We start from the raw sequence: 25,516 nt of genomic DNA, 5'->3' as shown, positions 1-25,516 counted from the left end.
CAGTTCAGAGTATTACTACCACTAAGTACATGCTACTTCCACTTCAAAAAGACCTGGAAACTGTGGCACAGTCAGAGTAAAGACCAACTCCTCTTTGATTTACTTGCATCATTTTCATGTTTACAGATGCTAAATTGCCTTCACAGATGGAAACTGTGACATTAGATCCAACTTCTCAGCCTGACAGGCAACAAAGCAGATGAACTCGAGCACTAAATATTTACAGAAATGCCGTCAGATTTTCATCTATTCAGTTGTAATGTTATGATATCAGTGTTCAGACAAGTCAAACCAATAGGAGAAAATGACTGTTTTATTTGTAGTTCATTTCCCATCTATAAAACCAGCCATCAAAAAGTTTTGAAATTCCGTATTTTAAATTGCTTACATGCAGTGGTGCAAAACCTACCTGCCTGATAGCCCATGACTAATGGTGATTTTTATAGTTAAATGGAAATGGCTGATTAGATGCAATGGGCTAGAGGCAAAATTACGATGTTCCATCAATGCAAAACGCGTTACCTGCTCAAGAGCCCGTAGAAAGGATAAAACGTTTGTTTAGATGGCTCAGAAGTCACATGATCAAATGTCGACCCCAATGGCACAACACTGGGGCCCTGTGGAAGTAGCGATTGTCACTGACACACCAGTGGCTGATTGTGGATTTATACTGTGCTCCTGCACTTGAACTTTTACTCTAACAAGACAAACTATAAACAAAAAAGATCAACTTTTTTTTTTCACGAAAAAAGAGAATGCAATGATTACAATATAAGGACAGGGAAAAACAATTAAATAGCTACATATCATTAACAAATTAACTGATCCTCAAAAAAATAGCTACGATTTTTTTCCCCTCTGTACATTCGTTACGCACAGCGTAATGATGGTCTTAAAGTTACCTATTATTAAAAAAAAGTATCCTTTTAATTAAATGATTTTCCTACAGTCTGTAGGGACTGTGTGCCAAAGCTGAAAGCGAGCCTCCTACCTACAGGGTGATAGTGAAATGATAATGAGAAAAGATTTTTAAAAATCCTTTTGACACCTAGCACTTTCCCTCATGTTTTCTGGTATGTTGCCAACTACATCAACTCTTAATCAGAGTCAACTTAATCTGAGAGGAGGAGGCCTCACTGTGAAAAGATTTTCAGTGGCAGTTGAAAAGTCTCCTGGCTCACAGACTGCTTACAGAAGCTCAGCTCCTGAAACTACCCCCTCCCCACAAATCAGCCAAACCACCAATAATCTCCATCCAAACCACTCTGAACCTGTCACAGAAAACACATTTATATCAGAGAATAGACACAGTATGTGTCATTGGGTTATGATTCAACATTTTAGGCAATGGAAGATTCTAGATCTTTTTAGCCTCAATTCCGGTTCACAACTGCCAGTTCTGATAGCTGGGGATGGAATGTGTGGAACATTCTAGAACAGTAAGAAAGCGTTCCATTTGATGTCCGGTAATGGATGTAGTCATCGTGGTTTGATAAAAATGACCCAAACAAATATGAACCTTGTTATCCATAAACTGAGAGAGACAAATTATTATTTTACTACAGAATGACACTGAACTCTTAGGTTCAGTTCTCTGAGTGGGCTTTTAGACCAACAAAGAACCGGTTAAGTTCTTATTCACAAAGTAAGTAATGAGCATTTTGACCAAAAATAGGTTGGTTTGGAACCCAGGATTAAGGTTCCCAGCAGGACCCAGATACCTGGCCAATCTGAACTGGTATGGTGACGCTATCAGCATCAGGTTTATTAAACCTCCAAAGGAAAGAAAAAAACAAAATGGACACACACCTGTAAGTTTGTTTGCCTAATGCCAAACAAATCAAGAAGAAGAAGTAGCAAAAGGGAGATGTTTGTTGCCTGGTCATCTGAAGAAACGCTATCTGATTTGTTTTTGGTTCTCTTAGCTCTCATTGGTTCCCTTCAGGGTGTTTTGTTCTGTGGTGCCCAAACTGAACTGGTTCTCTGTTGGTTCCAAAGCCCTACAGGAGTTCTCTGAAGTTCTACATTCAGTTTTTTAACAGCACTGGTTGTTCCTTTGTCATACTGTACAATGTGGATTTTTGACCAAAAGAAATGAAGTGGAACAAGAAATGCTGTTGGCAGGCAACTCTGGGACAAGTGGCTCTGGCTAGTTATTAGCTCTGTCTGTTGATCTGGAGATACTGAGTGTGTACAAGGCCTGTATCAAGTTCCCTAGCGGAGGAATGTATGCCACCTTGGCGCAGGCTCTTTTACAGAATAAATTTCATTTCCTCCAACTGCAGCAGTCTAGCTTGCTTGCAGCATCAATAAAATTTTGTTCAGAAAAGAATGCACTGAAATAAAAAAAGGCTGGACACCAAGTCAGGACACAAAAAAGTCAACTGCTAAGGGCTGAGATAAATTCAGATAACCCTTTTTGTTTATCATCTCTTGATGTTGTCCAATTCTATTGGTGTAGTATTTGTTCTTTAGTAACACAAAAGTTCTTTAAACACTTTAGTCAACAAGATGTTTGAGAGCCATCACCACTAGCTCTTATCATAAACAGTACTGTTTCCCAAAAGCATCCTTGCCTGCTACCTTGGCTTCGATCTAGACCTTCTGAGACTACAGCAAGAGTGCATGTAAGGTCATGATTTAAAGACAACAGCCAAAAAGACTTGCATGATGCTTTTGTGGAAAGGTCCTGCAGACTAATTTGTGCCAATTTGGCGTCTCAGCTCGTTACACAGAAGGTCGTAGCATCCTGTACCACCGATGGATCAACATCTTACGAAAACCTTTATGGGCTGGGTATCCCAAAGCCAATTCAACACTACAACGATCACTGCTCTGCAGGAGCGAAAAGCTAATCGACTGTCGTGCCGAAATGGTTTTGGGGAACTCTCATCATTAAACGCAGCCTGTCCGGAGGCTGTTCCACTATAGAGGTTTGTTACCATGCTGATATTAATGGAAAACAAGAAATACAAAATTGTAATAACAACAATAACAATAATATGGAGTACAACTGACCCAGCAGTGAGTGTATAGTGTCTATGTCTGTTACTGACAACAAAAGAAGTAACAACGTCCGAATGAAAAGGTTATTAGTTAAGATTGAAATGCTTAAAAACACTAATAGATACCAGCTATTAAAACCAAAAAAAAAAAAAAAAAAACATGCATCTGTAAAAGCATTAGTTTACCCTTCAAACTTCATAGAAATCTACCAAACCACAGTGTGTAGGGTGATGGAGGGATTAGCAGGGTGTAAACCAAATATAATTACAACCCCCATGTTCAAAGAGTTAACAAAAAACAAAGGAGTGTTTGAAGAGATCTGAATAATCTTCTCTCCCCCGGTTGAGGAACCAGACTTTTTTTTTTTTCTTTCAACCACAAAGTGTCATCTATCGCCTCATCACTGTCAGCAGTTAAGCCTGTGAAACACATCAAAGCACATTGTTCAGCAAAGCCCAACCTTACACAGCCTACAGGCTGTACAAGTGCTTTCAGTCCTACTCTCCCCTCATAATAACTAGAATGGTCATCAACACCAGCTGAAGTGATCAGCCTAATGAACCCGACTGTGCCTTTAAACATGAGAAGTATTCTTGTTTGGCTTCAATGGGGCAGCAAAATATTTATCCATGCCAATACCGTTCAACACTGCAGTTAACAAATTTGTACTGAGCGTTGGTCTCGCAACCTACAAGTGAAACCAATATGTTGGGCTGGGAGGTATGATGCATTTACTATCCCTGTGGACTTTAAAAGCCGATGATTTACTGTGTATCAAGTTATATCATTTATCTTCATAATGTCAATAGAATGCACATTTGCATGGTGAAAAAAAGTGGATGAAGAAACTTATTCTGGCCACTACCACCTCATACTTTCCACTCCAGTTTGGAAGTGGAGGGATTTTAGGTTCTCTATTGCTCCCAGGATATTCTGTACTGCAGATGTTGCTGCACTTAATACATTGAACTTGTTCTTTAACAGGAAGGTGAAACCTAAGTCTGTCCTTAATTCGCCAGACTTGTACCCTTGTTCTGGGTAGCAGCTGGGTGACTAATGTTTCCATCTGTATCCATGATAATGGATGTTGAAGAGTGGCCAATTGACCTGACTGTTCATACCCCTTCCATTAATATGGAGAGCTCTCTGCACTTGATGCAGATTGACACTCCGTAGTTAAGTGCTGGTGGGGAGGGAACCGTTGAGTTAACATGTTACACAGGCACAGCCACGTGATGAACAAACAGGGTATGGCTTTGTTTTAGATAGTCAGACGTGAGGTGGCGATATAAGCAACCTTTAACTCGCCCACCTTTTCTGAACATGCAATCATGTTTCAGTTAACAGCTGCACTAATCAACATGCACTGACACTGTTTTTATACTGGGACAAATGGTATCCAAATTCATATAACTTTTCATATTTTAGCCAATTTATGTTTTTCCATTTTTCAGAAATGCATTCAGTAAATACCATAATAATAATGAGGCTTGTACTGTTCTGTCATGGTGAGGATGAAACTATGCCCAGGTACGTTTTCAACCATTAGAATCCCAAGCAAGCTGGATTTGATCAGTTTGCAGTCCCAGTGTGTGCAGTGCCAGATTGCAATATTAACATGCCATTTACCCTCGGAGAGTAGTGTAAATCAGACCAAGTCGTTCACTTAAGTATACACATACAGTAACAAAATCACCAGAACTCATACACCTGAGAGAGTGGGAGTGCCAAGGAAGGTGGGAAAAGGAGAAACGATAAAACAGAGGGCGGTGGTCACAACGTGGATTTTTTGTGGTGTTGATTTTGAGGTGGGCATTGATAAACATCAGCATCTGAGGTTTCTTTGGTAGCATAGTCAGGTGGTTTGTGATTATTGTCTCCTAAAGTGTTTCTCTCTCACCTTCTTTCAATTGTCAGGCATCTTATAATGCAGAAGCGCTACTCAAATCTACTGTTAAAGAAACAAACAAAATTAATAATTAAAATGTCGCCTGTCCTCTCTCTCTTTATGTACATATAACTACAGACACTTGCTCAGCTCCAAGCTTGATATGCAGCAATGATGAATGATTAAAAGGAGCAGCTTGATGCTCCAGTCAGTCCCTCAGTCAAACCTTCATCACTCATTACCGGTTTACTGCCTGTCAATAGCACACCAGCGGACAGAAGGAGAAAAAATGGCTGTTTTGTTATTGCTTGATTGATCTTTTATGAGTGCATAGAGAGAGAGCGGGCTTGTTTATAGCAGACCAACAGGCAAGCACTCCCTCTGGGATGCTGGTGACAGACCAAGAGTGACAAGGGTGTGGATGATGAAGCTGGGATGATTGGAAGGGCAAGGGACATGGACACACCCATATTGAACCCTTGCACCTTCAGGACACCACAGAAGGGGAGTGGTTGTGATTGACCATGTGACTGTCAGGGGAGGAATTTGGGCTGCTGCCGGACGATGAGGGGCTCCCCTTATTTTTGATCTGCAGCCAGGTCTCGCCTAGCGCCTTGGCAAAGTGGTCATCCACTGTGCCTGTGATGGACACAGAGTTGGTGACGGTGGGCTCAGGCTCCTTGTAGTTCTTCCCGAGGCTGCGGCGAAAATGCTCCTCTATCACAGGGTCACACGCTGTGTTGGCTACAAGAGGCAGGACAGGAAGGAAAGAGAGAGTTTTTAGTTCCCGTAATGAAATGATAATCATCTCTTAATCTCACTTGTAACAGTTAGTGGGCAATGTATTGCCAAACATCTTTTTAAACATTGGTATTTTGCATTCTAGGTCAATGGAAACATACTGACTCAAACGTCTACTTTAGTTTTTCATTGCAATCCTTTTTTATATATATTAATATATATATAAAAACACAGTTAAATCTTTCATTGTGAATTTCAATGAGATCATAGGGATTTCACTGGGATCATAAAAAAGCCACAGTAAATCTGTCAACCCACAGAAAACATGACTGTCTCAGAATGGACTAATAAAACAGACGTGCTGACTGAAGCCTCAAGTCACTTCAAGTACAGAGATAACAGATAACAGAAGGTAGTAAATAAAGTGCACTTCATCAAGGAGTTGACATGCTATAAACAGTAACTGACACTCACCAATAGAAAACTGGGATGCTTTTTTTTAACCTAATTACATAAGTCAGTCTGAATGTGGAGAGTATGATCTGCAGTGTTTTCTCTGGAGGGTGATGTGCTCTTTTGGAGCTCTCGCTGGGAAATAAGTTTGTTTCCAAAATGATATCCAATTTTCAAATGAGTGTGCCCAATATAGGTCATTTGTTAATGATTAGAATTAAATACCGAGAGCTTGTGTTCACCCTTCACTGCTGCTTAAACCCAAGTGCACTCACTGTTGTTCCTCCTGTAGTTGTTAGTGAGGCTTGAGCAGCCATTGTGGGAGACTGGACAGTGAGACAGGTTGCAGTTGCTGGCTGGGGCGCACGTGATCACTGAAGGACGGTTCTAAAACAGAAATACAAACAACCAACCTTACTAAGGCACATCAAAACCAACCTGAACCTCTTCTCTCAAGATTTCTGGTCAACAATATAACACAATGTGCCTAAAAAAGATGTAAAAGGAGATAATAAAAAACATAAGTATAAACAGAAAAAAGTGGGAAATATTAAAGAAGACAGTACAATAGCAGGTTTGAGGTTCGAGTGAGAGAGAATGATTACGTGACCTCTGGGGTTTTAAAATGTTTTTGGCTAACACACCAAATGGGAACTTTCTACTCTTGACCAACCAAGGAACTAGGGCTGATGAAAGCCGACTGGTCACATCACCAGAGTTGCAGTTTTATTAGACAATTTGTGAAAGATGTGTTGAGACTAAGGAAACAGGATGTGCACGTTACCTGCTGGCGTTCCATGGCGCTGACTGCGTGCGGCACAATGGTCATAGCTGCTGTGCTGCTACGTGCAGACTCCACTGTGCTGTTTTTGGTGAGTGCCAGTGGCTGGTCCATACTGGCTAAGCTGGCCAGGTGCTGGTGGTGGTGGGCCTGGCTGTACAGGTGGTTGCTGTGGACTCCCAGTGCACTGGGCACCACCACACGTTCAATGGGACTCCGGCTCCTGTCCTTGGAGATGGGAGAGCTACGATAGTCTCCATTAGGTTTCCTGAAAAACGAGGGAGAGAGAGGTGGAGACAGAGGCCCGTCAATTTAAGTTGTATTCTGTTGGGGGTTGGGTGGGTAGCATCAATATTTAGTTTCCAAAAATGTTAAATCACAAAGGTGCATTGCTCGTTATTACGAAAAATAGGAATGTAGTAAGAAATGTGTGCTACCTGGAGTTAAAACTTTTGTATTTTACCAACATGACACTTGATCCAAAATTAAAGTGGCTAACAACCCTGGGTGTGAGGGATGACCTCAAAAGAAAACGAAATGAGAGAAGACATAACAGTGGAAATACAGAAACAGGACAGAAACAAAAGTGGAGAGATGAATAAGGACAGAGGTAAAAAAAAAAAAGGGCTCAGGGAAAGTTCAGAGAGAGAAGAGAAACAAAAGGACAATTGTAAATGGGGCTCTGTGTCAAAAGGGGGAAAGAACACTCCTAACTTTAGCCAACATGGAGGGACTCCAGAGTTATCTCTGCACAGAGGGACAAAGTAGGCAAAGTTCAAAGACCTAAGTCTGTTTCCTCAGATGATCAAATCTCCTTTATCTCTAAAGTGAGTCTGCAGTCAGCTGCACTCTGCTGTCAGATGTAAACCCAAAAAAATCTTGCAGTGATTCTGGAGCATAGATGTGTGCTGAGGAGTTGTCTCTAGCTGCATCTCACTGTTGTCACTGATGTTTTTTTGTTTTTTTTTTATTCTTTCACATGATTTCCACGCAACACAATGTTCCCAATCACAAGCATGAGCTGAATACTAAAGGTGAAAGAAGGTAGGCTGGCCACACACTTTCCATATGAAAGAGAATCACTTCCTACCTCAAAGAAATCCTCCGCCATCCAACCAGTGAGCTCATATTTTGATCGATGAGAAAGCAGAGATAAGGATAAGGGACTAAAGCAGCAACAGTTAAACAAAACACAGATTTTAGTCTCTTTTTTCAGCTCCCAGCTCTAATGATAATGACTTTAATATGCTTGATATGCAGTGAAACGGTTGTGCTTGATACTGTGCACACATGCAGATTAACAGGTAGTTATAATTTTGCTTAGCGTGTCAATTGTGGTCTGTTTTGTGTTTCTCTGTATGCGTTTGTGTGTGTGTGTGTGTGTGTATTACACCCTTCCTGCAGCTCCACTCCCCTCCTACAATTGAGGCCCATTTACAGGGAGAAAGATTTACTGTACGTGCCTCTCACCATCTTTCTTTTCTCCCCAGCTTCATGCTCCCACATGCTCACAAATCTAAACATTTACACCAACTTCCTCCTTCCCTAACTGACATACACAAGACAAAGCCTCAGCTGAGAAAAATCATTTAAAATTACAGCACTTTGGTGGACATAATACAACCCGAAATTCCCTCAATATTCTTCGCCAGATACCTTATGGAAGCATTTCCCCCAGCCATGTGACAAAGTCTGAATGAGAATGCACAGCAGACTAATGAGTGAAAAAGCAGTAGCAGCCCTTTAAAGTTTGTCTAGATGCAAAACAACAAGTTCAGGCAAACAGTTGTAGATCCATGTGACCAGGCAACCTGACTACAGGGTCAAGCATCTGGAGCCCACAGCACTATCCCCCACAAATAAACGGCCTCCACAGAATTCAGAGAAGGACAGAGGAAAAGCTGAGAAGAGGTGGAGAGAGGGGGAGCTGCATGTGAATGGTCCGGACCTCTACTATAAGAAAGAGTGAGGTTGGTAGTTTCCTTTATTTGTGTTGAGAGCTTACATTTGCAGAGACCCCCCTCTCTTTTTTCTCTACCGTATTTTTCTCTCACAATCAGCAGCAAACTTCCTGAGGATTAAAAAGGATAGAGACTTGGCAGCGCTTACATAAACCCTGTCCGACAGCTCACCAACAAGGTTTCTTTTCTCCATAATGGCATCAATTTTCAGTTTCTTCTTTTATCAGATAGGCAAAAGATAAATGCTGTGTGAAGTTAATCCTACAGAAATCACGTAATCATAAGTGAATATACTGTTACAGGAAAATCCTAACTTTTAATCAAATTCTACAAACCAAAGTCCTCCTGTGTAACTCTTATCTTCAAATATAAACAAACCTCGATTAGCTAAGAGGCAACCAGATAATAAAACTCTCTCTTGTTTCTCTCACCCACTCCCAGCAGCTGGGTCTTGAGTTGGGCTGTGGAAGTTGTTCCAAGCTTTAATCACTGCCAAAGAGCAGGCATGCCCACATCCTGACAAAAGAGGGGCCACTGCAGAAGCCAGTGAACGGCATCAGCAAATGCAACCAATGAATGGCACTGCAGTCAAATCCACCGTTGCCCCCGCCTTCCCTTCGCCTGATTGCCCACTGAACCCTGGACCACATTTATGCCAGGGATCAAGACATTCAAAACCCAGCCTGTGTATTTGTCTCTCTTACTCACCTCTCAATTATCGTTAGGGGTGCAGATGGGGGGAGACGGAGATGACGGAACGGGCGGACGGCAAGAGCTACACATGAGACGTGATGGTGATAACGAGGGCTGAAGCTGACAAGAGAGGGTTGCCAGAAGAGAGGATGAGAGTTAAAAGTGGGAGTGAGAAAGAGGAAGACAGCCTTTGAAAAGTAAAGAAGCCTGAGATTTGGCACCTACAAGGGTTACCAGGAGATAAACGGAGAAAACAAGAGTCAAGAGGAATAGAAACTGTGGAAAAAAGGCAGGGGAAGAGGTTGGGGATACAGCTCAAACGTATTTCACAATAAATGTCCACTGGGTTACTAATGACTTTTCAATCAAGCATCAAAATGGAGTTGCACACAGCAGTGCCAAGGTTTGCACTGAGGCGGGACAGACAGAAAAAGGAAGAAACTCAGATTTGTTCATTAATAAATGTGAGGAAAAACATTTGCGAGCTCTTATTCTCAGCACTGTGACTGCAGAGTTCTTATTTATAGTCAAAAGTGTTACTTTCTGCATCTGAAGTGATTGTCCCAGTAGATTTTACCAGCTCTGGCCAAATAACCTTTCTTCTACAAGTTGGCCACAAATTGAAACTTTCACTTACATCGGCCCCATTATGTTCGAAATGCCTGAAGATTGGCGAGTCCCAATATTTTGCAGGTCAAATCAATTAGACTTAACTGTTCAATCAGATGCTAACAGCAAAAGCAATATATAGCAGGGAGTGAATGCGTCTTCCATTAACCCTTAGCCAAAGGGGGTTTCGTGGAGAAAACACATAGCACTGTGACATTTCAAAGGAAAAAGACTGAACTGTTTTTGATGTTTAAAAGAGATTAGTGAGTGTTTCTACTTCCATACGATTTCGATGATGCTTCACCTCGTAGCTAGAGGTTGTTTGTCAATTACATGTGAACTCTAGTCAGATTCTCTTAGTCAAACATTTTCTGATAATTCATTTGTAATCTTAATGGAAAATGTTTTACAGTACAGTATAATGCATCTGATTGGTTGGTGTGTCCCAATAAGTTTTAAATATTAATCAACAACATAGCAGTGTTGCTACGAATTGCCAAATCACGACAAAAACCATCTCAGGGCACTTTACATAGCAAGATTTACCACTACTCTTACAGAGCTAGGTCGCCATCTCGGTGGATTTTAATATGCAAGTTGCATTCACAGAATGTGAACACACTGGAAGACACAGCCTACCTAATATGCTACATTTTTCTAAAATTATTTTAGAAAAATGTTCATGACAGTACTAGACTGACTGTTGAACTGTTTGTTTTGATCACCGCATTCAAACACATCAGAAAAAATTTGAACAATTTATCTTTAAATTATTTTGTAACACTAAAAACAAGATTGTGTCATTTATATTTTGATTGAAATATTAAGTTCAAAGATTGGAGAGGAGTGAAACTATTGCTGACATTTTTTCTCCAGCTGACTGATGTATGGGAACCATATGACTAACATCAGAATGGACAGCTTCACACAAAGATTTCTATATGAATCTGTTTTACTAGAGCCTGGGTTAAGTGCAGCCTGGCATTAGTGGTGGGCATTCACTGAATTTAAAACCCAGAGTCTAACCCTTGATACATAAATGATATAGTCAGATATCATGAACAATATTGCACTACTCAGATATGTCATTAAGTACAGCCTTTTAAGTAACCATTCACAAAATAACCTGTCTTCAAGTTAACCTCAAGTTCAAACTCACAGCTGTGATCATGTTTGAATTACTTAAAAGAAGGAGGGAAAAAACATGCTGCAAACCTGTATTCTTGTAAAATTTGAAAACGTATTAAAATGAATATAAATTTATGAACCGAGGACTTTAAAAATCTGGTTTAGCGTTCAAAAGTGTTTAGCTCTACAGAAAAGTCCTGTGTCTTTTAGGCAAAGATACAGGAACTATAATCCTTCTAGCCTTTTTCACACAATTATACTCCAGAGCAAGCCTCAATACAAATCTTTGGTTAGACAGAGGTTCATGTCCTACTCCTTTAAGAAACAAATAAAAAAAACTGAGAAGAGAGAGAGAGAGAGAGACACATACAGGAAACATCTGGGAAGAATCAGGGTGCAGAGAGGAGAAGATGACAAAAAATAAAAAAGCAGAGGAGGAGGATTAAGGCTCAACCACAGGTAACAACCCGGCCCAAGCTCTGTGAGGTCTGCAGAAAGCCACAAAATGGATACACACACAGCAAGTGAGCCACAGGGCTTATGGTGGCTATGTATATAAAGTATACAAACACCTCAACACAGTTTACTCTGCTCAGGCCAGGCTGTAGTACTGGGACTGAGCAAATGTTAGCAATAATATTTGTATCCTTTAAAAATAGAGGAGTGAAAACCCAGAGGAAATACACCTCAACAGATGTGAGACTATTGCAGTGATAAATCTAGTAAGACTCAGCAACGTAGCTACAACATGCAATGAAAATATTAAGTCTTATATATGCTCATCAGAAGCAAGTAAGACAGACCTTCGCACCATTTCCAAACAGCTCTCTGATTTTCACTCATACAGAAATACTGAAAGAAATCAAGCACATATTTGCCAGTTAAGTGACTGCAGACAAAGAGAACTGAAGAAACCCCTTTGTTATCAAAGCTGGGACAGATCGGATATGGGAACAACCATAAGAAGAAAGCAAAGAAAACAACACGCACATTAAGAAAAAAACCCCCACACACACCCACATGGTCTCCCTCCTTGTCTTTTCTCACATGTTCACACACTACAAGTATAGTCCCATGTAAAACAAGAGGGTAACAATGACTTCACCAGCCTTGCCCCCCTCCAACATACACACACACACACACACACACTTCCTCTCTTATTTTCTCCCCATTTGGCCTCTGGAGAAACTTTCATGAGAACAACTTACTGATGAAGTTCCCAGTAGAAAGCAGCTGTAGTTTCTGTATGCTACAGTACTCTGCCTACTGCTACAAACTGATTTCACTGGATTTTGCTTTTGGCATGAATGTGGCCAAAATGTAGTAATGTATGTACTACTGTGGAAAGCATAGCTTGATTTCAGTTCTCTGAATTGTTGTCCATATTTCTTCAGCTACTCTAACGAAGTGAAAAGAAATGGCACTTCATCCTTATTAGCAGACTAAGGAGCGTGACCAAGAACACGAACACGAAAAGAGAACATTTGCTCGAAGCACCGACTACCAAGCACTGTTTGTGGAAAATCTTACATCACTGCAACTCATCGTGGTCGTAACTTTCTGCAGAAAAATACTATTCACAATATTTTGAAAAAAAACACAAAAGTTGCAATGACGGATGATTAATTATTAATTACTTTTACTTGTATAATTCCCCGGCTTTATGTCTCAGGAAATCAAACTCAGTGCCCACTGAATCGTCAAGTTATATTCCACAGTTGCAAGCCTCCATATAACCTTATTCTGTTAATGGCTCTTATTTTTACAACAAAATGAAAACAGCTGAGCAAGAGCACTTCTATACTGGCGGGCCTGCAGCTGCAGAGTGGCGGGCAAGCAAGCAGGCAGCAGCAAGCTTCCAGCCCACAGGCCCCAGTGAGCAGGATAAGGCTTCTTTGTTCAAGACTCCTCCTACTCCCGACAGAAAATGAGAAAGTAGCCCCTGCTGCCTAACAAGAAGCCCACTCACTACACACAGATGATCACAGATGGACAAGCACCCATGCACAGTACAAACAGTGACACATGCAGATCTCCACATATCAGTCTGCCACCAGAACTGCCAATATTTTTAATTATACCTTCTTATGTAGAATTTATCATCCCATAATGTTTTCTGTACTGTGTTACCTACAGATTTTAATTGACTTTACAGCAAAAGCAATAATAAGAGACATTGTTAAAACACAACACTTCTGAGAAAAATATTCTCAAACCCATTCTTAAACACACAGGCTGCTGACAAAAGTATAATCAGTTGAATTATCTTGCATTTTAAAGCCGCCCATCAGTTGGTTACGTTTTCTTTCTCAGTCTGGCCTGTGATTGGACAACAAAGGGAACCTGAGCTTCCACCTTTGTAACCCCACCCTGAGTCGGAGGTGTCAGGTGTCCACGCTCACAGAAAATAAGTCTGAACAAGCGATATGGTCAACACTCAGGAAAACTGTCCATTCAAGCATCGCAGGAAAAAGAAGAGAAGCAACACAAAAGCTTCTAAACATGCAGGAACAATCAGCATTGACCAAACCAGACAAAGAAAACAAGCTACACAGACAGAAGCAGCCAGCAAAATCCAGCAGCATAGAATGGTGTCAGATCACCATCTCTGGACATCTACGCCCAGTGTGTGTGTGTGTGCGCATGTGGTGAAGGGTTGCAGGAGTTCATTTTCTGACCGTCAGTCTAGCTTTTCCCCGAGAATTAAATCTGTCATTTTCAAATTAAGCCTAATCACTGTATTTAGAATTGACAGAGGAGTTAAATAAAGCAGAAAGCTCATGCATGTTAAATAAAGAGGAGTCGACTGTAAAGGAGGGCATTTTTCCCTCACTGTTTTTAGCTTAACCTTTTTTTGTAACGACACCCCATCATTCTCCCCTTCAGTATAATCACTGTTCTTCGGACACGCACAACAGTGGTGGAAACAAGTAGGGAAACTTTTCAGAGGCTGACAGACTGCAGGTTTCAACAAGTCTCACAGCTTTGCAGGAAAAGAATGCCCTCAGAGAAACCTCAAATTAAGTGACTAAAAATAAGACACTTTTAGGATGGCCTTGAGGAAAACAGGTTTCCTGGATGAAAAAAAAAAGCTTTATGAAGCTTTGTGAACTAGAAAGCCCTGAATTTAGCTTCAAGTTGCAGGGAGCCAGCTAGCAATTAAACTTCTCTTGGGAAGAAATTAACCTCAAACAAGAGTCAAATGACTTCAAGGTCATAATGAAAATGAACATTAAATAAAGAGATTACAGTTTATCACAGGTTACTTCTATTCACAGTTCAGTGAGCAGTTTAAAAAGCCTTAAACATAAGACTTAAAAAAAAAAAAAGTGCATCAGCTTTGCTTTTACAGCACCTAATTCGAACCACACAAAATGGTTGCATTAAAGAGCTTTGGAACGAAGTTGCAACACCAACTGAAAGCTGATATGACATTAAGTCCTATTGTATGTTGGCACACCAACTTACAAGTAAAGTCCAACTTATGATATATGAGTAGGAGCATGTGGATGCACAAGTTAGCCGCATGAAAAATATCAGAGAATGTAATGGCAAGTCTCCCACAATAACACAAAAAACAAGATGACTCTGCACAAATGTAAGGATGCACAAGCTAATTCTTTGTTATGTAAGCCCAAAGGGTCACAAGGTACAAAGACTTATTCTCTCGTGCCACTAGTTCAACTAGATTTAAAGAAATGGTGTGACGGAGAACATGCAGGTAACTGACAAAGGTGTAGATTATACTACAGGAGCAATTCCAGAAACGTCTGTGGACACTTTGACATTTCCACTCGGGTTCAAATCTGACAACCATTCAGATTTATCATTAAGGTCTAAAACTGGTAAGTGAGCTCACTTCAACTATTTGCTCAGTTGATTTTGTTTCCACATGTGCAAATGTGCACGTGCAGATGTACAGAAATAACTGGATAATGCAGCTGTGTGTTTGTACATGCTTAGCTACACATACCCTGCACACTGCCAGTAACTATTCTTAATCAGGGCTTCTAGTGTGCCATCTTTTGTGTTCCACTGTGTCACATCACATCCATGTGGGTGACAAACGGGCGATTGTGATGAAACTAAGTGACATAAAAACAACACCAACCATTAATTCTGGATCTTATCTGTGTTTTCAGCAACAGGGCATACTGCTAAAGAGCTAGCATATAAAACTGCACAGCTCTACCTAACACTTAAGTGACCGTCTCGGCAATAAATAGCAATGGCTAGAGTCCCAGAGTCCCATGACTGAGTTCACTGCCTCCAGCCCCAGCAGTCCTTCACCACCAATCGATGTTCCAGAATCTCTGGAATCTCTGGAACTGGGAATGTGGGAACGCTGGAGATGTGAGTAATCTTTCTGTTGTGCAGTCCCTGTTTCCAAGCTTCCATAGATGTGTGACTATAAGGAGAGGACTGTAGAGCCAGCTAAACCTGGCACAGCACCCTGGAGTCCAAACTGAGACTTCTGAGAAAGCCTGCCTGTGTACAACCTCACCAAGCGAGGAGCCCGCAAACACATGGCCAACAGAAATACTTGCTTACACAAGTAAAAAAGTGACTTCTTTTAAAAACTGTTCATTATGTGTGTATTTGTTGCACCTAAGACACAAGGTGGCATGTTTGTGGTTGTGTGTGAGTGAGAGAAAGACGAACAGAAAAGGAAAAGGTACAGATATAGAAAAGTAGAGGTCCATATTTTTTACTAGCACCTTAGGAAATTAGTATCTAGAAATAACTACATCACTGTCTCCATGATGGATTTTATTATAATGTGTGCGAGTGCCCGTTCGCTCCTGCAGCTACAAGTGAGGGTGTCACAGTGTGTGTACTCACAGCTGTGCCGCAAACATTCGGTTTATCTTTGCTACATGCTCGTTGTCGTCCATGTCGCTGTCACCCTGGTCCCCGCTCAGCTTCCTCTTGGTGGGGCTTATGGGAGGAGGACCTGTCCTGTGGCTGGAGATGGAGGAAGAAGATGAGGAGGAGGATGACGAACAGGAGGACGAGGAGGAGGAAGATGAGGATAGAGACAGGGACTGGAGTCTGGGGTCCACTCTCAAAGCTGTTTCACCTTAGGAAGGAGGACAAGGAGGGAGGAAACAAAAGGCATGCTTAGTCATAAATGTACAGTAAATGAAGACAGTCAGTGAAAAGTATGGTATGTTCATGTAGAAGGCAACGGTTTTATTCCCCCTTCTGACCACAACACCTTCATGACTGTGATTTACTATACAGGCTGTTTCAGCTCAAACTTTGGATTTTGTTGACTTATACATTTTGGTGAGAGAAGCAAAAACCTCTGGCATAAGCAGAGGAGTATCTGGTTATGAATGTTTTGAAAGAAATAGTTGTGGATGGGTTCTGCATATATATATGTGTGTGTGTGTGTGTGTGTGTGTGCGCGCGTGTGAAAGTGAACTATTTCTCTCCTTCCCTCGAGTCCTGTCCTGGCACAGAAGGCTTACAGAGTCGTCAGTGAGTGGGAGTAAGAGCAAAAAAGAACCAGGAAAACTACCACTGGCTCTGTCTAAGCATGGGGACTTTCCACTGCTTTGGCCTCTGTATCTGTCTGACTTTTCCCAAACAAAACATAAAGCCTAAACTAAAACTCCCAGTTGCAGCTTTCTTCATACTCCTATAGCAACAACAAGTTAATAGTAAACACCAATCCCCTGTTATGCAACGCCAGTTGGTTGCTTCATTTCATGTCATTTTAGGCACTGCATGAAATCATCGAGTCTGAGTATAAACCAGTTTAAGCTGATTTTAAAATATATTGTTTTATATTCACATGCACACATACACAGAGGTCTGTAATGCAATAAAATGTGTGCTCCGTTCTACCAACATTCCCAGTACACTGTATGTTCAGTTTTAGCATGGCCTCCAAAACACTGCCCCAGCTCCTCCTCCTCCTCCTCTCTCGCTGGCATGTTCCTGCTTGCCCCACTGTGTACCATGGCAACAAGGGTGACATCATTGTACTGGCAGGACAGGGGGGTGGCAATAAGGGAAGGGAGACTGTAACACACCACACTGTCCAATCAGGATCCAGGACACATAACAGCTTATCAGATGTTCATGAGTGAAGGGCTCAGCCGGGGGGAATCTGTCACTGTCTCCCCTGCAAACAAATAAGATATTTGAGGGTATAAAGTTAAATACTGCTGACCTAGCTGCTGCTCAACAACAAACCTGAGCAGCATCACGCTCAGCTGCCAGTTACTATGTACACATGCCTGAAACTAATTCAGCCCTGTAACAAATTCTACATTCACTGTGGTTTTGAGGTTCAGTTCAGATGATGACAAATGTTTAGAAATGATGATGGGACTTTTAATAATAAAATGTGTGCATTCATGTTTCTGTTATAGTAAAAGTATGGCTGAACATGATATGTGACCAGGAGCAGGCAAAGTAAAGAGTAAAAATAGGCAGAAGGACAGTAAGACAATGTTAGAAAGGCCCAAAATATTCTATGCAATTCTGAGCAATTTACCCTCAAATGAAAAGACAGATGGGACCAGTGAAAGACGACAAGTACGAGAATATACATAAAACAGCTACAGCCTATTCTGTATGTATTGGAAATACCAACTTAGAGTACAGCAGTTTCTAGTCATATTTATATGTATCCATTTGTTCAGCATATAACCAGCACACAACATTTCTTTGTTAAACCAGCTCCACTCAACTCCGTTCTCTCCTTTCCCCTCTTTGCTCTCTCAGTTCATTAGGTCCACATGATCAAAGCCTATTTCTCTTGACAGAACTTCAAACAGCTTCGAATCAGGATGAGATTGGATTACAAACGGAGGTGAACTTCTCTGTATTTCCATTTCCCTCTCCTTTTCCTCTTCTCCTGTTCAGATACTAAAAAAAAAAAAGATGAGTCCTTGCATGTGCTTGTCTCTCTCTGCAAAGCAGCAAAAGAATTATTTTTGACTGAGTTTCTCAGTAACCTGAACTCAGTCTTGTGGGGTGCTTTTGTTTGTTACATTTGTAGACGGTTTATGCTTTAAAATATCCAAAAGGACACACTAAAAAAGCTCCATAAACGTTCTTGTCCGTGACCTTTTAAATGAGATGTTACAGCTGCTTTGATCTCTGACAGAAAAAGAAAAGCAGGGCAAGGTAACAGACAAACAGGGAGACGGGTTGATAAAAGTACATGGCTTTGAGGAGGTTTTCATCCTCATTTATTTTCACTTGCTCAGCAGCAAAAAGGAGCAGTCAGCATTCCCCTGCAGCTCTCACTGCCAGGGCTACAACTGATAACTGCTTTACACAAATAGAAAGGGAGACCCAGAGAGAGAGAGATGAACGTATGGACAAACAGGAGCACTGCAAACCTGTCTTACACTTTCTCCAACAGAGGCTGAGATCAAATCAATCACACGACTGCCTAAAACCAACAATTACAGTTTAATATGACTGGGAAACAAAATGATTTGTTATTAAATGGGAGCAATCAGTTGGTGCGGTACGGCAGGAGATTGGAGTCTAAAGTTAGCAACTGTTTCCCAAGCTGTCCCTGTGGGTAATTTTGTGTTGTTGATGAGCAAATCAATGGACTTCCAACATCTGTTATTGTAACAGCAATGTTAATGTAATATTATGACAGCATGGTTTGTCTCCAGGCCTCCTTTGCTGCCATGCTCCCTGGCATCATTATCACTGACTGCCAGCACCTCAAGAACAGCTGCGATATATGACTTCGCTATTGCTGGTAAGTAGTTGAAATCTCTTATGTATGCATAGGGTTGGTTATCATTTAACATGACTTTCCAGAATGGTTTCTCATTGTTTATCAGGAGTACAACACATAAAAGAAATGTGATTGTTCTAAACCCTGAACTGAGAAGAGTAAAGGCACCCAGGTAGAAGAGTCGAGGCAGACAGGAAAGAACAGAAGCTGAGGATGAATGGCACTTATCCTTAATCATAGGCTACTAACCTTGAGGCCCAGTGTTACCAAAACCAAATTAAGATACCTGGAATTGCTATCAACCTTAATATACTATGAAGATCAGTGTATTACACTTACCTTTGCCCAAAAACACAACACTTAACTTCCTTACAAAGATCTACAGTATCTGATCCTCAAACAAATTACCAAAGCTCGGGTTACTTGAGTGGTCAGGTAGTGCAAACTATTCAAAGCTTTGAACCTGGCTTTAATATGGTTTTTGAAAGGCATCGGATTTTGTAGTGTGTATGTTTTGACTATAACACGAGGTATAGAAAAGGTAGGCATTTTTAAAATAGGCCACATATTAACACACCTAACAGTAATTAAGGGTGAGAGTGCAGATAACTGGCGAAGTGTCACATCTGCATTGTAATAAATGATGATCATGACAGATGTGTGAAAGCTTCCAAAAAGAACTGAAGCTCTCAGGACAACATATGAGCATGAACAGATTAACAAGCCAGCACACTCACAATGTCACAAAGCTCCTCCAGCCCCTTCTTGGCTCAACATGTTTGAACATGAAGGGCTTTTCTTTCATTATTTTTACTGATTGGCCCTTTTCCCTGTTTTTTTTTTCTTCTTTGTTTTCTTATCATGAGGCACATCATAGTCAGATTTTAGCTTTGTCAGCTAAAAGACCCCCCCTACAAAAAAAAGTCTAATCCTGCGGGGATGTGCTTCCAGAGACAGAAATAAAGCCTTGTGTCTAAATTCATCATGTCCAAGAGACACCCAGAGGATATACAAGTATAAAAATACCACTGAAAAGCAGACCTTCTATTCGCTGCTCTATTTTGATGGCTAGACAGACATGATGAAAGATGAGAAAGATGAAGCTTTGCAGTGACACAGACCCCTTCCCCCCTCCTGACTGGCTTCATTCCCAGACCAGTGGCAGTCTTATCTGCTACACCATCACTGCACAGAAGAGTGAGCTTAAAAAAAAAAAAATCTCACTAAAATTTCACAACCATGGTATGTGGGCTTAAACTGCTGTGAAAAACTTGAAAAGTTGCATGCCTAAAAGCAAGAACCGTACCTGCAGTTTGCCAAAACATGACTTACAGCAACACAACGCTTTTTTCCAAAGATTTAGAAACAGACAAAAATATACCTCTGTTGACAGAGCCTTTAATCACATGCTCAGCCACTAATAAAAGCCTCTTGTGCTTCTGCCGCTAGTAGTTTCAGTAAAGTCAGCCTAAGCACAGAAACCCCTCTCTGCATTTATCATGTTGAAAGGTGGCTACTCTTCTTTTTGCTCCATTAAAATGATACTTGACCATCTGCCTAGAAACTTCTCTGCAAATCTGCAAAATGATTTTCAGTCGCACAATGCTTCAAGTTCATTTTAGATCACATGCAGAGATAAGCTGCTAACCGTGGAGGAGATGAGGTCTGTTGATCAGTCCATCATAAAAATGCTTTCCCCTTGTGTTACTGCAGCTTTTGTATAAGTCAACTTCAGATGAAGATTAATCATTCGTCACCAGGCCCTTGTAGAATCTCTTACTTGAAAAGTCAGAATTGGCTGCAGTTCATGTTAAAATCTGAAAAATTCAACTGTATGTCAGTTGGACAGCTTCAAACCTATTTGCAAAGTTAAAGAAATGTTTTGTCAGTGCTGGCGTGGATTCCGTATGCTACAGTGGGAGCTAGGGACAAGAGAGGAAGGACCGGATGGCGTTACAATGCCTGACATGTGAGCACCAACAGTGGAGAGAAGTTGCACTACTCCAAAGCCAGCACTTTGCAGATAGGGCAGCTCCTGACACAACATGAAATTCTAGGCTGTCAATGATAGAAACCGCTTGAGTCCACAGAGACAGAAGAGAAACCCCAGCTCTTATCATTAAGACAGATTTTCAAAAGCAACTTCCTGTTTGTTATATTGGACTGCGATCTGATTCAACTAAAGGAATGCATTTAACCAAATGAAAAAAGTTAGGGAAGCAAAAGGTTGATATGAATAACAGAGTTGGCATTACAGAGTGAGACAGCTCTGGGAGATGTGTGAAATTCACACATCTGTTATTTCAGCCTTTGATTTCAACAATTACACACATCTTTCCCTTTAGAGAAGCTGTCAATAACACAGAAAATGGTAAGACTGGCTAATAAACAGACTTCCAGTCGTTCAGATAACGCGCAACTATAGACTTTGATTGAATGAATTGTGTTAAATAATGTCAAGTTCGAACGGTTGAAAAGTTATAACCAGTTTCAGTCGCGCGGAAATTCAAGTTAACTACCATGTAGTTACTAAAACCTACACCCTGGCTTGGAGAAACTAATAGTTAAGGCAACTCCAATGAAAAGGAACAGCCAATAGCGTTAATTCACGGCGCAACGTTTTAAAAACAACAAACAGCTCAAACATTTCACTTTACCTTCGTAGCAGAGGATGCCAATGTTGTTGTTCATTTTGTCCAGGTACTGGTAGTTTAACAGGTCCATTTTCGTTAGTAGCATTTATCGACTTTTTTACATAAACAAAAAAAAGAAGAAGACGACCAGCTTTTTCCCTTCTCCGCTCAAGCGATGGTCAAAAAACTAAAGGCCCAGCCTCCAACTTAGTTCTCTACTAACCCCCTTAATAACATAAAACACGCTGAAATAACAGAAACCGGATTCCCCTAGTTATTCTACTGAGTTTATGACACTTGTTTGGAAATACGGGTGAATGTTTTCGGCGATAAAGAGCGGATAAAAAGAGTAGCGTCAGCTCTCCTCACAGCCAGCTGTAAGTCGACTGCACTGACACGCAGGCTATGCTTGGTATGACTCCTATGCTGCACCAGTGGTTTCCTCTGGTGCTGAGAGGGGCGCACTGGGCATGCTCGCTAAATCCTTTGAGCGCTTCAAATATCAGGGATGTTTTACGCACAAGATCAGCCTCTCCAAACGCACAGGAAGAGGGGAGGCAGACCGACCCGGAGAGCTGTAGTAATCCCGTGCAAATGTTTAGGAAGGATACGAACGAGGAAACAGTATAAAAAGTCTCACTGCTGCAGTTTTGTTAAGGATATCATTATAAAGTGATTACTGTGAAGAGTAAAGGTGCTATAAAAAAATAGGTCAAGGTTACCTTATCTCAGGTCAGTCAGACTGGGAATAATGCAGTGATTGTTTATAGATCCACAAGCAATGAGATGAAAAAAGAAAGGGGCAAATGAAAAGAGACGCACAAACCTAAAAGCAGACTAATAGGAGGGACAAACACAAGGGTCCAGAAGTGTAAATAATAAGTAATCTATGCTATGCTTCTCTTTATGGGGTTGTAACTCTCTTTTTTAAGTTGTGCAGATTTCAGCCACTCAAAAATGAAGGTTTGCTACTTAGTTCTCACTGAAAGATAAATATTTAAAGATTCTGGGTTGGATTTTGAGGTTTCATAGGATTAATTTTAAAAAATGACAAAGATACATTATATAGATATGGTAAAAGTATATTGGAAGCATATATTCTACAGTCAGCGCATTCTATATGCAATCAGAGATAATGCCTGTAAATGACCTGTAGTTACTGCATAAAAGAAAGGAAAAACAAGTTTCACCGTCTTGATTTTCATGGATATGAAAGTTATCAAGGCCCAGTGGAGTGTCCTCGCTTTCTCAGTGGTTCACTTCTGCCCCCTGGTGCTTGGGATGGGCTAATGAAGATCTGTCCTCAGTAAAGGACTGATAAAAATGGTTGACAATTTAAAGGAAAATTCCAAATAAATAAGTGGAAATTAAAATAATTTTTTTCACAACATAGCAAAAAATGCCCATTTTGATTTTCCAGAGTCAGAGGTGGTGTCTTCAAATGTCGTTTGTCCAACCAACAAATCCAAAGATGTTTAGTTAATTATCATGTCTGACTAAGAAAAGCATTAGTTCCTCATATTAAAGAAGGTGTAAGCAGAAAATGTAACTGATATTTGCTTCAAAATAGTTTTCTGTTAACTTTTAATCAATGAATTGACTAGTTGCAGCAAATGGCTTTATCAGTATAAAAAGTGTGTTGAACACAATCAGGGAATATGTAAGTGCAAAATAAGGTCAACACACAAAGGATAGAAGTTAAAAGAAGTGGCGGGCCTGAGGGATGGAGGAAATTAGTATCTTCACCACAGATGAATATAACGTCAGTATGACTGTCAGCACATTATATGGTTTGTGTGGAAAACGTAGAGAAAAACATCCTGGGGCTGTCTAACTGAAAACTCAACCAGCTGGGTGTGGCTGAGCTTTATTGTGCATTTACATACAACCACACGCACACACACATCATAAATGAGTCAGACAAAATATACATGAGCTGTCAGACCTAACTCGATACTTGTGTATGAGCCAGCTTTTTTTTTTTAAACTTAATTTCAGTGTCACAAAAGAAAAAAATATCTTTTTCAGTCTTGTACTCCAACTTGGTGAGAAGAGAATGTGTTCAAGCAGGTGGAGTCATGATTAAAACCAGTGTAGACTACGTTTGTTTGCTGAGCCCCAATTTAACCCCAAAGTCATGCCCGACCTCTGTGCCACTATGCAGGGCCTTTTCTAACTTCTAATACTCTTCAAAACTTGAGTAATGTACAAACTCACAACAGATGTTACCCCCCCACCCCACCCCACATCTCTCATCACTTCAATCCCCCACACAAGCCACAACTACAAAACAAACACAGCACATACACATACTCAAACACCCACTCTACTGTGCTTTACAAACACATCCTCCTAAACACATCACCCTTCTTTCTTGTGCACACACATATACACAGAGGCCTCTTCCTTCCTCCCCGCTGGCCTCCCTCTCTCACAGCGACCCAGAACTAAGGAACATGGATCTCATCTCAGCGGACACCCATTGTTTCTAGTTTCACACTAGTTTTAAACTATTGAAGGCTTAGTTCAGCATGTGCTTTTTTTTCTGGAAATACTGCACTATTCTAAAACACAAAGCTCACCTGGTTCAGGTGTAGTACTATGCATCTACACACAAAAACCCATGCCACATTGAACTATGGACACATTTTCAGACCGAGACAAGAAGGTGGAAGCAGCTTTTAAACAACAGATTTATGATTTAACAGAACAGAGCAATCAAAAGTATTATTTACAGAAAAAAGTGTGTTTATAATGACTGTTACAATTATTATCCTATAAGTTATATTAATTAATTTTAACCCATTACTATGACTACAGAATTTCAAATTTAACCTTTATTTTAACCAGGTTAAAGGACAAGGTTGGTCATTTTCTACAATCTCCATAGAGAGACTAAAACCAACAGCGAACTGCCTCTACTCACGGTTAATGTTTGTCAGTCAACCCAGATTAGTTTATTCATCTGTGCCATGGACCTCTGTTGTTGTTCAAAAACAAATCAGTAAAACACACCTCTGCCCTGGGTGACACATGCGTCCTTTACAAAACACCAGACGATAAAAATGTTGCCTCAAAGGCCCCAAATGGCCGTAAGTTTTTACACTGTCTGAGGTAGCAAGTCTCAACTGAGGTCTCGCACATGGGCAAATATAGAAAATGACCGCCCTTATCCTTTAAGCCCCACTGAGGTTAGAGATTTCTTTTATAAGAAAGTAATTATCATTGCAGCAGTGTATACATTACTGACAGAACAAAGAAAACCACATGATAAAAATCTAAAAATCAGTAGACCAAAAGGCAAATCCAAAACAGTTACTTTAACTGGGGTCTTGGCAAAGCTTGTCTTGCAATTATCAACAAACCCCTGACTTAGAATTTACCTATAAAGGCGAACAAGCTCTCTAACACAGTGGCTTTGTTCTAGCCTGGCATGCTGAATAAATTCTGAATAGGTATACCAAGGGGATTAATGGTTACACAACAAGTTGGTGACATTCCACCTCTTTCTCTCATACAAACAAGCTGTTACACATAAGTTAGCCGACCGTGTTAATAGCTTTCTCTTCACCGTTTTCTTCAGCCCGACTATAAAATCTCTATCCCTACAAAATACAGTTGAAGTCAGAAGTTTGCATACGCCCAGTTCGTATTTGGTAGCACTGCCTTTAAATTGGTTAACTTGGGTCAAACGTTTCGCGATCCCTCCCACGAGCTTCTTAAATGCTGAATTACTGCCCATTCCTCCTGCCAGATGTAATGTAAGTTCTGCTTCTAGGGAAATGACAGTTACGAGGTTTGAATTTTGCTCAGTAACAGTTTACCTCGGTAACTAAAACAGATTGATGAGCCATCAGTGCACCCACCCACTCATCCATCTTTCACACAACTACTTGTCATTCCTGC

At 40.7% G+C, this 25,516-nt stretch overlaps 1 protein-coding gene across 6 annotated transcripts in view; it reads right to left on the bottom strand.

Moving 5' to 3' along the window:
* Window positions 1-6: 6 nt before the first annotated feature.
* vgll4b (vestigial-like family member 4b) overlaps window positions 7-25,516 on the bottom strand; it is a 37,557-nt gene continuing 12,047 nt past the window's right edge. For 4 of the 6 annotated variants that reach the window (XM_020606121.1, XM_020606375.1, XM_020606296.1 and 1 more), the window contains 4 exons: window positions 16,103-16,340; window positions 6,873-7,137; window positions 6,364-6,475; window positions 7-5,638 (listed from right to left, as the gene is read on the bottom strand). In XM_020606121.1, the coding sequence (XP_020461777.1) occupies window positions 5,382-5,638; window positions 6,364-6,475; window positions 6,873-7,137; window positions 16,103-16,340 (872 nt within the window). In that variant the 3' untranslated portion in view covers window positions 7-5,381. Of the gene's footprint in view, window positions 5,639-6,363; window positions 6,476-6,872; window positions 7,138-16,102; window positions 16,341-17,301; window positions 17,374-21,634; window positions 22,062-25,516 lie in introns of those variants that run through there. The other 2 variants (XM_020606210.1, XM_020606539.1) reach the window with 2 other exon arrangements.

Source organism: Monopterus albus, unplaced genomic scaffold (genome assembly GCF_001952655.1).
Source record: "Monopterus albus unplaced genomic scaffold, M_albus_1.0 scaffold1.1, whole genome shotgun sequence".
Taxonomy (NCBI): Eukaryota; Metazoa; Chordata; class Actinopteri; order Synbranchiformes; family Synbranchidae; genus Monopterus; species Monopterus albus.
The sequence above is the reverse complement of the archived record's forward strand: the minus strand, read 5'-3'. Positions and strand labels throughout refer to the sequence as shown.